Source organism: Panthera tigris, chromosome B2, assembly GCF_018350195.1.
Source record: "Panthera tigris isolate Pti1 chromosome B2, P.tigris_Pti1_mat1.1, whole genome shotgun sequence".
Lineage (NCBI taxonomy): Eukaryota > Metazoa > Chordata > Mammalia > Carnivora > Felidae > Panthera > Panthera tigris.
In genome coordinates this window covers 128,701,783-128,714,590 of record NC_056664.1, presented here as the reverse complement: position 1 = coordinate 128,714,590, position 12,808 = coordinate 128,701,783, and the positions used below count along the sequence as shown (strand labels likewise).

The window sequence follows — 12,808 nt, the reverse complement described above, 5'->3', positions numbered from 1 at the left end:
CTCACTGCCTGAGACTATCTAAGGAGTCACCTTGTTGTACCTTGTTCTTTAGTTTATTGAATAATAAACCCATACACCCAATCTATTCAGACCTGTCTTAAACAACTGTATTTCCTGTGTGTTGGACGTTACTTTGGTAAAAACTAATTTTAACTATAATGTCTTGCTTACTTTTGTGTCTTTGGTGCTGAGTGCACTGCCCAGCACATAGAAGACAAGCAGAAAATATACACTGAAAAAGAGATTCTTGAATTCTAAAGGCTGGAATTCACTGCAGTGCTAGAAAACACTCACTGTAAATAAATGAAGAAATCTATGTGCTGAAAGTATTAAGGACATCACAGTCTTTCACTTCAATGTTTTCTCCCATATTGTTTATTAAAATGTCCAACAAATAAAATAATTGGTAATTTAACATTTGTTTATCTTGCCTTGGCTTTCCTTCCAACCACGCTGCTCGAAAGGATAAAAACAAAAACAAAAAACAAGAAACACAAATGAAACTGCAGAAGTAGAAGCAATTGCTTTGGAAACGTATGGAATTTCTTAGAGCATGGAATTTGACGTGCAACTCTGAGTGTGCCTGCTGGTTTTGCCACCTACTGAGTGGGGAATCTAGGGCTAACTCTGCTACCTCTCTCAGAGTCTGTTTTCTTGTCTATTAATCAGAGATATTCAGAAGACTTATGTGAACTAAAGGTAACTTGACAGTTCCTGACATTAAATAACTATTCAATAAATGAAGGTGATTATTATCAGCAATTGAATAATTAATGCTGATAGTCTCTTGATCCAAATCAACTTAATTAATGTACTACTTTTTTTAAGTCCTAACATGACAGGTTTTTTTTGAAAGAGAACATACTAAATTAAAATGATCACAAGAGTGAATTTAGGTCTTATTCTCAGAAATAGGAGAGAACAGTTTGGATTTAAGAGCTCTAATGCTTCCCTGGACAGAATTGGTTATAACGTCTACTATACCCAGGCAGCCCTCCCTTCATACCCGAGGGACAGGAGAGCTAATGTGTTTTTTTTGTCTTTAAGTAGAAAATATATAGGACTTTGTGAGGGATTAGATGCAGGGAACGAAGAAGAATGAGGACCCTTAGGATGAATCCCAGGTTTCTGGCTTGGGCAACTGGATGACGTCATGTCTGTGGCATACCAGATTCTGCACTGGTTGCTGGGGATATACTGGCAAACAGATATACGGTTTAGTCCTGGCCCATGGGTAGGAAAAAAGGGCTGCCAGAGGAGAGTAGCTGCAACAACGATTCTGTCTGGATGAGCACTGAAATGTGTCAGAGGGGAGGTTAACATGTGAGTCGGGTGGTGAACTGAGGAAGCAAGAAAGGGAGCCCGTCTGAGGCTACAGGAAAAGGAGATGGAATCTGAGAGCGTTCTTACCTGATGGTCTTTATTTTCTTAGAGGAAGAGAAGGCTAAATGACTCGTGGGCAGGAATGGGTGGGCAATCTGGACACGAGTAGTCAAGACTTAAAGTAACCGCTTTTAGGAAAGCAAAGGGAACTGTCCAAGGAAAAGAAAAGGGGCTGCTGAGCAGGGATGGAGCAGGCTCTAAATATACTTAAAAGCCAAAGATCTGCAGTGGTACCTGTCATGAGGACAGTTGTCATTTTCTCAGTTGCCTATGACATTCCTGGCCAGGGCTATGAAAAACATGTGTGTTTACCTAACAGTCACCAAGTCGGTTCCACGTTCATCTCCAAGAGAGTGGTTCAGTGATCTTCAGTACTCAACTTAACAGGGGATACAGACAGAACATGGGGTTTATGCCCCGACTCACCATTTTGCATTTTCTCTAACACTTAAGCCAGTGCCTGAGAGGACAGTGGTTCTGTTGGTTGGCTCTTCGGTCCAGAGAAGCTGACTCGGGTCTAAGGCAGGGGCAGGCAGGGCAGCTCCATCGCTGACCAGGACCACAGGCGTGTCTGGGGCAACAGTGCACTGCTCCTCAAGAGTACGTGGAGGGGCGGGGGGAGCAGGGGGTGAAGCCACAGGGGGTGGAGGCACCGCAGACTCGGGTTTGCCTGTGGTCTGCTCATCGGTCCCAGGGACGGTCTGCTCAGGTTTGAGACTCTCCACCCTCGTCTCGGAAGGGTCTCCTCTAAGGTCGGACGTGCCAGAAGTGGTTGCCTCTGAGGACGGTCGAGAGGTTGGCTGCTTGCCGGTTTTTTTCTTGCCCTTTGTGATTCCCACTGTCCCTGTTTTGCTAGAAAGTGTCTCCTTTGAAGCTCTAGGACGAGATGAGGTGGAGGAAGTCGATGGTGAAGCTGATGCTTTGGACCCAGTTGGTTTTTTTGAATGAGAGGAACCAGCTAAAATAGAGAGATTTTGCATTAAAAGTCAAAGAAGCCTTTTAAATAAACGAACGAGTTGCAATTGTCAAATCATGATGTTCTCCTCAAAATGTGAACATTTGTTGAATACAAGAAAATAGACTAATAATGATAAGTTTTACTTTCTGCCCCCTCCTTACCTCAAATCTAGGAGGGAGCCAGTGATGCTGAAGGCAAAACCCTAGGGGACAAGAGTCCTCTCCTAAGGAGACCAAGGAGTCCCTCTAGTTTTTTTTTTTAGCTGGGCCCAGCCAAAGGGAAATGCTCCTTGTCCTACAGGTCACCTGAATAAGCCCTTGTATGCTCCAAAGAAGGAACATTACAGTGTACAGAAGACAGACAACAGCTGTCTGGGTACAGACAGCTTGTACGCATCACAAATTATACATGTTCTGTGATGTCTATTTGGGAGTGGAGTGGCCCACATTCAGAAACAGCCCCAGTATGTGCCTCTAGCTCCTTTCTGGACCAGAAACAAATGTACTCAACTCCAAACTAGTTATCCCCATGGCTCCAGAGAGAGAAGCTGGCCAGGCTGGCCCACACCTCCGTCTACAGTGGTGATGGGGCAGAGTAAAAACATATGGCCACATATGAAAAACAAGTCCTCTTCAAAATACCAAAAGGCAGAAAAGATGGTTTTTTGCAAAAAAAAACTTCTAAATGGGGAGCATTCGAATAACGTGAAGAGAAAGAAGTGTCGTTCTCCGATCTTGTGACACTTTCACAAATCCAATCTTCCTTGCCACTTCTGTTCCTAGAAGGTCTTCACCGGAGGATGGTTGTGACCATTAGAAGGATAGTCTGACTTTTGGATGGGACTGCCTTCAACCAAACCACTTTCAGGAAAACAAAGCTTAACTCTGCTTTTTTTGGGTATCATTTTGGGAGACACAGTCTTTTGTTTCATGACCTTTACTATCTATAAATTTCTCCTAATTGCTTCTTCCATTGTAATGTGATGTGTTCTTTTCCGTGAGGGGTTAAACTATTGTGCGTAGAACTATTAGAAAATACCTCCTTGTTAGCATTATGGAGCCCATCCACAACAGATGTGACTGTAACTTACCTTTATGCTTATAACTTTATTGAAGTTGGCTGGGAGGGTCAAGAGATAAAGAACAAATAAGGGAATAAACAATGAGATGTAAGACGTCATCAACTCCAATACACTTTAAAAAAGTGAGTTTACTTGGTGACAAGATCCAGGCTTAAAAGAAACCTCTATTCCTTGGGGGCTTTATTATTTTAGATACACACAACTAGAATTCATACTACCCCAAGTCTGGGCATGCTAACACTACTTCTTTGAAGCTAACAATCTTCACTTCCTAATAAGACAAAGGTATTAAGCATATTTTTACTATCTAAGTCCATTCTAAATGTATTTTTCCCAACAAAGATCTAAGGATTTGATGTCTAAACATGTTCAATTTTCTTAGGTAAACCGAACAGAATCCATTTCACATATCAATGTGTATTATATAGATAGATAGATAGATATAAATATAGAGATAGATACCTCTTTCTCTCTCTATATATATAGATATATACACAGAGATATATATGTGTGTATATGTATGTGTATATATATATATATATGTATATATATATATATTTTTTTTTTTTTTTTTTTTACAGAAACTTCTTTCTTTTGTAACAGCCAAGGTAACTTGAGCTGCACTTAAAGGAAAAGACAAGTTTTGCAATGCCTGGAGCAGAACTTCAAGTCACACTTTTCGAGATACTTCTTTATGTATCTTCTAAAATGACAAGACTTTGCTGAAATCAACCGTATTACATAAGTTACCCTGAATTAAGACCATGACTAAAAAAAGTAAAGCTATCTCTCCTCCGTTAAATACTTCTGTGTTTACACTGTGTGTAACAATGAGAAAGAAAAAAATACCAGAGATATGACCTTATTTCACTCACCAAGCAGGTGAATGTGCTAAGCCAGTATCTGGTTATCTGGAGGTCTATACTAACTTAGGAATTGAAGAAGAATCTTAATTGATAGCTTTTACAAGAACTTAACTCATCTGACTACAAATCAAGAGTAGTATTTGGAGTTACTTTTCTGGAAGACCAACAACATTATTCAAGTAAAACAAAGGTGCCATGTAGAAAACTCTAAAGGGTTACAAATGCAGTATCAGCTGGATTCTGAAGGAGTTTAATCAGCAGTTGATGAAAGTATCCTTGCACAACTGGCTTGTTGGTATAGTTCAATGCAACTTCTGTCTCTCTGTGATGGCCTGAGAGAAGAGCAATGCTGTTATTCACAAGAGGCCAGTGGAACCTCTTTTAAAACAATGGATAATAATATGACTGTAGTATTCTCCTAGAAGATCAAGAATCTATAAATAAGCCTTCAAGTAAAATATCTGGAAATAAGTCAAAATCTCTCATGCAAGCTGTCCCCTGCCCTGGCATTAGTCACCAGCTTTCTTCTGAGAGAAGTAAGAGAGTGTCTAAGTCGAGTCAGTCGTGAGCTGCTACCACATGGGGCACAAGAAATGGGAAAGTCTGTGCAATTCCCCAGCATGGGGTGATTTGGGCTTTTCTTTAAGAAGTGGACCACTGCCTGCCTCATTTCAAGCACTGCTTGCAGGGTTTGCAAGGCAGTCTGGGAAACACAGAGACACCAACAAGAATGGACGCTGACCTGGGAAGGGCAGCTGGTGCCTGAGGAAATGGCCCATAGGCACTGTGAGCACAATGTTCTGAGACATATCATTTCAGAGCTTTTTAGCAAACACTCAGACACTCAAGGTCAAAGGCTGAAGAGAGGAGCACAGGTAGAGAAATACCTATTTGTATGTGGAGTTCCGTTATACTGTCAACTAAGCCCTTCTCCGCATTTGAGCATCATGGGTATAAACGATGGAGGGAAAAAGATCAATACGAAGGCATATTCTGGTAGCCAATGGCAAGAAAGCTGCTGCTGATTTTAAGGAAAATAAGGTTTGCTATCACAGGAGAATTTTTTGCATGTTAATGGGAAAACCCATTTAGCGTGTATACTTTGATGACTGTCCTTTTTAAAGCTGGTGGACCTGGAAGCTTCTTTATTCTACTTCATGGGAAAACTGGGAGCACCACTTTGCATTAAGCGTCTCTGATTTGAACGGAAAGTGGGACACACATTACAAGCAGTTACCATAGGTCCCCCAAACTACCTCTGGCAGTGTGCTCTGGTGACTTGTAAATGGACTTCTAGGACGCTGTTGCTTCCAATACACTGAAGTCTGGAAAACAGCGTGGAGGGTGGACACTGAGCCTGTGGCTCTCAACTCCATTGAAATGGCTGTGACCGCACCGTAGAGGGTGGTGGCGTGGGGCTGACCTGATAGGATCCTTCGGCATTTGTCAGTAGAGAAATGACTGTGTGTGCGGAAAGACTTAAGATACTAAGAGCCAGCAGAAACGTCAAAGATGTAAGTGTTGTATTCTTCTGTGCAACTTAAGATAATTTGGAAGGAAAACTCAAGCCAAAAGGCCACCCAGAAACTGAAATAGGCAGAAGGCCAGTCGGTGTGTACATAATGCGCTATCAGATCATGGCCATTCATCAGGCATATGACGCCCTGAATCCTTGCACTGGTTCTTACACAGAGAGTGGATCGTTAGGGTGAAAGAGGTCTCTTCACCCAAAAAGTAATGAGGTCAACTAATCAACTGGTTGACTTTCCTTTGGTAGAGACGGCAACAAAGGAACCTCCTGTGTACTGTCTATGTCAAAACTAAATCCACCGGTGTTACATTCTAAGACACCAGACACCGAAAAGTCCATCATTTCTAGAAGCAATCAGCCCCACCCAGAGCCAAACACCCTAGACTCCAGCCCCCAGGGGGCATACTCACCAGCCTCTCGGGTCGTGTTTCGGCTTGCTGGCTTGGGTGGAGGGACGGGGGCCTGCTTACCAGGAGCCTTGGTAATTTTTTTAATAGGAGGCACTTCGTCACCCTTGGGGCTTACCCCAGCAGCAGCCCCTTTTGGAGGCCCCGGTGTTTTTTTGGGTTTAGGTTTGGGTTTAGGCTTAGGAAGAGCTGGAGGAGGTGGAGCAGGAGCCGGTGTTTCAGGGTGGTTTTCAGTGTTCTCTATAAATGAGAAAGTGAACAGAAGCACACTGATACAGACAGACACCACATAAACGGAAGGAGCAAGACATATGGCGACAGTGATACAAACACGCGGCTGCTTGGCCCTTGGGAACCAGTGTGGGTTCTACACCAGGGGGGGCACAGCTGGGGGGGAAAACGGACCAAAGGTACCAAGGCCGAAAGCCAAACCGGGGCGCACTGTCTGCGTACATATGCCATTCCTGTGATAAAACAGGTTGCCCAAGTTACTCTGATGAAGTTGTGCTGAGGAGGAGCCCCAATGTCCACTGCCAGGGGCTGACACCTGCCGTGACACCGGAGGCTGCCGGGTGAGGATACGGGCAGGAGGGCTCAATTGAAACTTAACAAAACGGAAGGGCACCTGGGTGTGGCTGGTTAGCCCACTGCATGTGACGCCAGGGGGCTGACAGCGAGGCAGTGACTGGACTCCACGACCTTCATACCCTCTGAGGAGAGACCTTCTCTCAGGAGAACTCACGCCCTCAACCAGAAAGGGATATGAGCGCTGTCTCATTGTGGCCAAACATCAGTACTTTTCTAAGCTAAGGGAGACACTGTAGAATCCTTTCCTGTAGAATCCACAATCCTGTGCTTGTGGAGAAGCACAGCGCACTGAAGAATACACTACTTTCTACTATTAAAATATTCTCAAGCTCTCCCAGGAACACAATTCCCGTTTTTTAGTAACTTCCTCTGACCTTTTCAAACAGTGTCACAACTACAGGTACAGAGGGCACAGAATCCCCCCAAATATCAAATTTGTTTTGACATGTAAACACAGGTAACAATTTTGAAAAGACAAAGGTTGGAATCCATTAAACGATAATTCATACCTAAGAACAGAAGCCTCTCACAAGATTTTGCCTAACCGGAAGAGAAACGGTCTGAGTCTCTCATTATCAAAAGTGGAAATGCTGGGTGTTCATTCATGTACTCACGTCTGTATTGTTTCTAATAGTGGCTGACTGAAATTAAAATAAATTAAAATACAGTTCTGGTCCAAAGAGCTAAGCAGCATTTCTTTAAAAATGGAACACAATTAAAAAAAAAAAGACAGTGTTACGACAAGACCAAGCCTTTACTGGATATAGCCTCCCATTATTGAATGACCAAGAAAGGGCTTTGATATTAGAATGCATCCTATTTTATTATGATCTCTTTTGTTTCATTTCTCATTCTTGTGAGTAAAAACTGAGAATTCCCCCCATTTTTTGGACTACATCCCATCCATCCACATATCTATCTATCTATCTATCTATCTATCTATCTATCTATATATATCTATATCTATATATATATCTATATAACTATATATATCTATATCTATCTATATCTATATATATCTAGATATATAGATATAGATATATATAAAGAGGGGCACCTGGATGGCTCGGTCGGTTGAGCGTCTGACTTCAGCTCAAGTCATGATCTCACAGTTTGTGAGTTTGAGCCCCGCACTGGGCTCGCTGCTGTCAGTGTGGAGCCTACTTCGGATCCTTTGTCTCCCTCTCTCTCTGCCCCTCCCCGCTTGTACTCTCTCTCTCAAAAATAAATGAATTATTTTTAAAAAAATTAAAAAAAAAAGAATGATTCGAGTTATAGTAGTTGATCAAAAAAGCTTTTATTTTATCTTCTCCCAGCCATGAAACCTACCACAGTCCCCTCCTGCCACTGAACTTTTCTTATATTTATGGTCTGAGCTACTTACTCAGTATTTACCAGAGGCTACTTTGTATGTGTGTCTTTGTGTTGTATGTACATTGTATCTTTCTAGCTAAATAGTGACTCTCCTAACCTACCTGGTCTGAAGCAGAAGGCCACTTACTCACAAAAGTCAGAGTCAAGAACAATACAAGTTGATGGTACACGCAAATCACTTCATTTCAACATAAAACATATAAATCTATGTTGACTTGTGATGTGGGGCAAAGGCCTACTCTTTACATACTTCTTGAGATTATTCTTTGTAAGATTAGACAGCTGCATAACGCACAGAGATCAAGTCCTCTCCACGGTGAGAGCCCATGAACTCATCTCCAGCACCAGGCATCTCCATTCTCTCTCACGCTATAAACCTTCACAGCTCTTCGCCTGTCCACACGGGCCTATCGCCGGAGATCTGACTTCTTTCTGCCTAAGGTTTCAAATTCTAAAGCTGTGCCCCTAAGAATGCGGTTTCTGGGTTTGGGAGGGAGGAGATGGTCACTCTGCGACAGCTGGGAGTGACAATCCCACCTAGGCTGAAAGTGAACCCGCTGAGTGCGAGCTCTTCGTGTTCGTGGACAAGCACCATCCACACCTCTGTCCTCTGTGGACTATGCCAATGCTCTGTACGTGTTTGCCAGAGGGCCAATATTTATGTCTAGTCTGTGGAGAACCCTGAGTGGGGTGTATGTCTGTATGCAAACTGTATGCTCTTCTGACTGAACTGAAAATTCGTTTTGTCTAAAATGTCATATCCCTTGGGACGCCTGGATGGCTCAATTGGTTAAGCATCTGACTTCAGCTCAGGTCATGATCTCACGGTTCGTGAGTTCAAGTCCTGCGTCGGGCTCTGTGCTGACAGCTCAGAGCCTGGAGCCTGCTTCGGATGCTGTGTCTCCCTCTCCCTGCCCCTCCCTCACTCGCTCTCTGTCTCTCTCTTTCAAAAATAAATAAACATTAAAAAAAACTTCTTAGGGGCACCTGGGTGGCTCAGTCGGTTAAGTGTCCGACTTCAGCTCAGGTCACGATCTCGCCTCGCCGTCTGTGAGTTCGAGCCCCGCGTCGGGCCCTGGGCTGACGGCTCAGAGCCTGGAGCCTGCTTCCGATTCCGTGTCTCCCTCTCTCTCTGCCCCTCCCCCGTTCATGCTCTGTCTCTCTCTGTCTCAAAAATAAATAAACGTTAAAAAAAAAATAAAAAAAAAAAAATAAAACTTTTTAAATGTCATATCCCATTAAACACAATGCTTTAAACACGAGGTCTATTCAATGAACGTGACTGGCCGATAGTTATCAACAACACCTTAGTAGAGAACAAACTCTCTACTTGTATCTGGGAGGTATGAAGGAAGCTATTGTATTTTTGATTATTACCATGTGATCTGAAGGCATGATATAAACTGATGGTGTATATGAGTATTACTTTTCCAAGAGGAGGGTAAGGATGGGGTGCCTAGTCACTCTGGGTTGATACAGATACTATGCTTCAAAACAATATGGTCTGGAGGAGAGCTATTTACTATAATTCCAAGTGTGGCTCCTTCCACCCCATGGAACGTTCAGGTCGGCACTTAGAGCGAACCTGAGAACAGCATGGGGCCCTCACCTTACCTAGAAGTCACCTTTGCTCCTATTCCTCTCCGTCACATGACTACCTCCTTGTCTCCTTCAGGCCTCAGTTTGGAAATACCTGCTTCTAAGAACCAAATGTGGTTCTCACCGCAAACTCTTTGGCTCCCTGTACTCAGGTGTTTTGATGCTGGTCTCCCGGAGGCCATAATCTGCTTGAAGTCAGAGGGCATTTCTGACTCACCATTCTTTTTCTGGTCCCAGCAAAGTCTTACCTATGGTAGACCTTCATTCTTGTTTGTGAAACAGATGCATGTCAATCACTTGTTACTTCATTGAAAGTGCTCTCTAATACCTCAATGGATATAGTATCAAATAATTTTCAGATTTCTTACATTTAACACCAATGTATCTTTAACACAATACAGATCAGTTTTTCTTATATATTTAAAGGCACTTACTGAGAAAGAATAATGGGAGACTAAAAGCCCTGAGGGTTTTAAGGGAAAAGTCAGCAGTATTGGGCATCAGAGGACCAAGTACCAACTCGAGATTCCGGTGAGGATCAGAGACCCAGGAACACCCAAGTGTCCTGGGCAGAACCCACACATGGTGTAATGGAAAGGGCACTTGCCATTTATTTTGTTTTCTTTGATCTTCATGTTTCAACTATTAGAGTACGGACACATTATCTTAAAAAGGGATACAAGCATTTGGGACTGTAAAGGCACATGATATGGTTTTGCAAATATAACTAATCGATGGATCAAATAACACTCTTGGATAAATTCGTTTCATGTGAAAGCAAAGGGAGCATTTTACCCCCCAAAAAGGAATTAAGAACAGCCAAAGGGTGAATTAAGGACATGGGATCGTGGATTTGCATGACAGTGAGACCATGAAAGGAGCAGAAGGAAAAGGGAATCTTGGGTTGTTGTTTGGAATTAAATGCTATCTTTCCAGAGAAATAAATGGTGATCTTGGTGTATGAGGTATTTTCTATTTAACGTAATACTCTGTAACGTGAGTCATGAGTGACGTTCTTTTTTACTCGCAGGAAGCAGCTTCCACACCAAATGCTTCCCCCCACTTTCAGTGTGGCTCTGGCAGGTGCACCATCCACACTGTGAGAGGGAGGCTTTGCTGCCTTATTAGTGATATGGCAGCATGTCCAGCATTTATTTCTATCTCTTTCAGTACAGACTAGCTAAGCAAGACGTTATCTTGGACCTCATTTGACCAAAAAGAACTGAATGTACTAATTCTAAGTAAAGAATAAGGAAGCAAACACACTCTCAAACATCCGTGGACCTAGGACTATGGGTCTGCCATCTGTTTAGAACATCAGGGCCTGCTGGCTTAATTAACATAAAACTGTCAGCAACGTTTTATTAGGTTGATAAGGGAAACACTTCCTTTGAAGTTAGGCCAGCCCAATGACTGACGTGCCACACGGACCAGACAAGCACCAATGATGGACTGTTCCATAATGACGGGTGTGATTTTTCTTTTTTTTAAGGGTGTGATTCTTGAATGTGAAAAGACTGTATCAGGGACAAACCACAGATGGATTTGAAATTCAACAGTTTGGTGAGACAGGACAGTTGGACTTAAAAAAAAAAATCACTATTTGCATGAATACTTTCAAATTAATCCCCTTGAAATCTATGTAGGTCTGTTTTCTCTTTATGTTCCAGGGATATTATCATTAAAAATATTAATTTCTTATAGTCAGTACTTGTAAGTTTAACCAGAGTCTTTCAAGGAGCAGGACTAAGGAAAGCCCCTGAATACTATGCTTAATATTGAATAAAGCAAAACAATAAATTTCTAACAGATTGTTAATAGGGCTTCTAAAACTTCTGCAGGCTAATTAAATGCAAACAAGGGGTTATGGACTTTCAGAGAAAGTAATTTTAAGTTACAATATCTGTCAAATGCCCTTTTGTTTCTTTGTTTTTGTTCTTTTGTCTTTGAAGGATTTGGGTCAAGAACAGAGGAAGAGAAGTTTGCTTTCAGCAGTTTCTAAGAATTCTCAAAATGCCTACAGAACTTAAACTAGGTCTGACAAGTTTTGTCATTCAACTCATAGGCAGACATTATAGAACAGGAAACAGTCTGTCTCCTAAGGATTCATTTCTATGCTGCATGGAATCATCTAGAACCAGTGACCAGGAACTTGTGAATGTCTTGAGGGATCTTTGATAGACATATATTTTGCTGGTATCTTAACTGACCATAGCATATTCACTCTAGAAACCAAGGTCTTTAAAGAAGCCTTCAGAGAATAGCATAATTGCCCCTGGCATGTTTTGAAATTTCCAATTGCACAGACAAATCATAAAGCAGGTTTCTGTGGTTAATACAGTAACCACAGTCCCTAGCATCTCTGGGAACTATTCCTGGGTCTCTCTCAGACATGTCTAGAACCTCAACTAGGACCTACAACATTAAGTATCTGGATGCCAACAGCCAAGCTCCTACTAATGGAGACAGTGCTATGCTGAAACATCTTGGTTTTGATGTCCTACCATGCTGACATGCTCACAGGGGTCATTTCTAACCAGTAAAAAAGATATTCAGATTGATACCATTTTTTCTAAAAAAAAAAAAATAATAAACATAATACTGACATGAAGTTTCTGAGGGGGCGTCTGGATGGCTCGGTTGGTTAAGCATCCGACTCTTGATTTTCAGCTCAGGTCATGATCTCATGGTTCATGCAATCAAGCCCCACGTCAGCTCTGTGCTAACAGTGGAGAGACCCTGCTTGGGATATTCTCTCTCTTCTCTCTCTCTCTCTCTCTCTCTCTCCCCCTCTCTCTGCCCCTGCTCCGCTTGTGTGCTCCCTCTCCCAAAATAAATAAACTTAAAAAAAAAAAAAAGCTTCCAAGGAAAGGGTAACATTCCCAGATATGGGGCGCCTGGGTGGTTCAGTCGGTTAAGCATCTGACTTTGGCTCACATCATGATCTCATGGTTTGAGGGGGTTGAGCCCTACATTGGGCTCTGTGCTGACAGCTCAGAGCCTGGATCCTACTTCAGATTT

General features: G+C 42.5%; 1 protein-coding gene across 6 annotated transcripts in view; it reads right to left on the bottom strand.

Annotated features, from left to right (window-relative positions):
• PHACTR2 (phosphatase and actin regulator 2) overlaps positions 1-12,808 on the bottom strand; it is a 129,730-nt gene that overhangs the window by 47,179 nt on the left and 69,743 nt on the right. For 4 of the 6 annotated variants that reach the window (XM_042987248.1, XM_042987249.1, XM_042987250.1 and 1 more), the window contains exons 5-6: positions 6,230-6,466; positions 1,810-2,341 (exon numbers count right to left, since the gene is read on the bottom strand). In XM_042987248.1, coding sequence (XP_042843182.1) covers positions 1,810-2,341; positions 6,230-6,466 — 769 coding nt within the window. The remainder of the gene's footprint in view (positions 1-1,809; positions 2,342-6,229; positions 6,467-12,808) is intronic. The other 2 variants (XM_042987252.1, XM_042987254.1) reach the window with 1 other exon arrangement.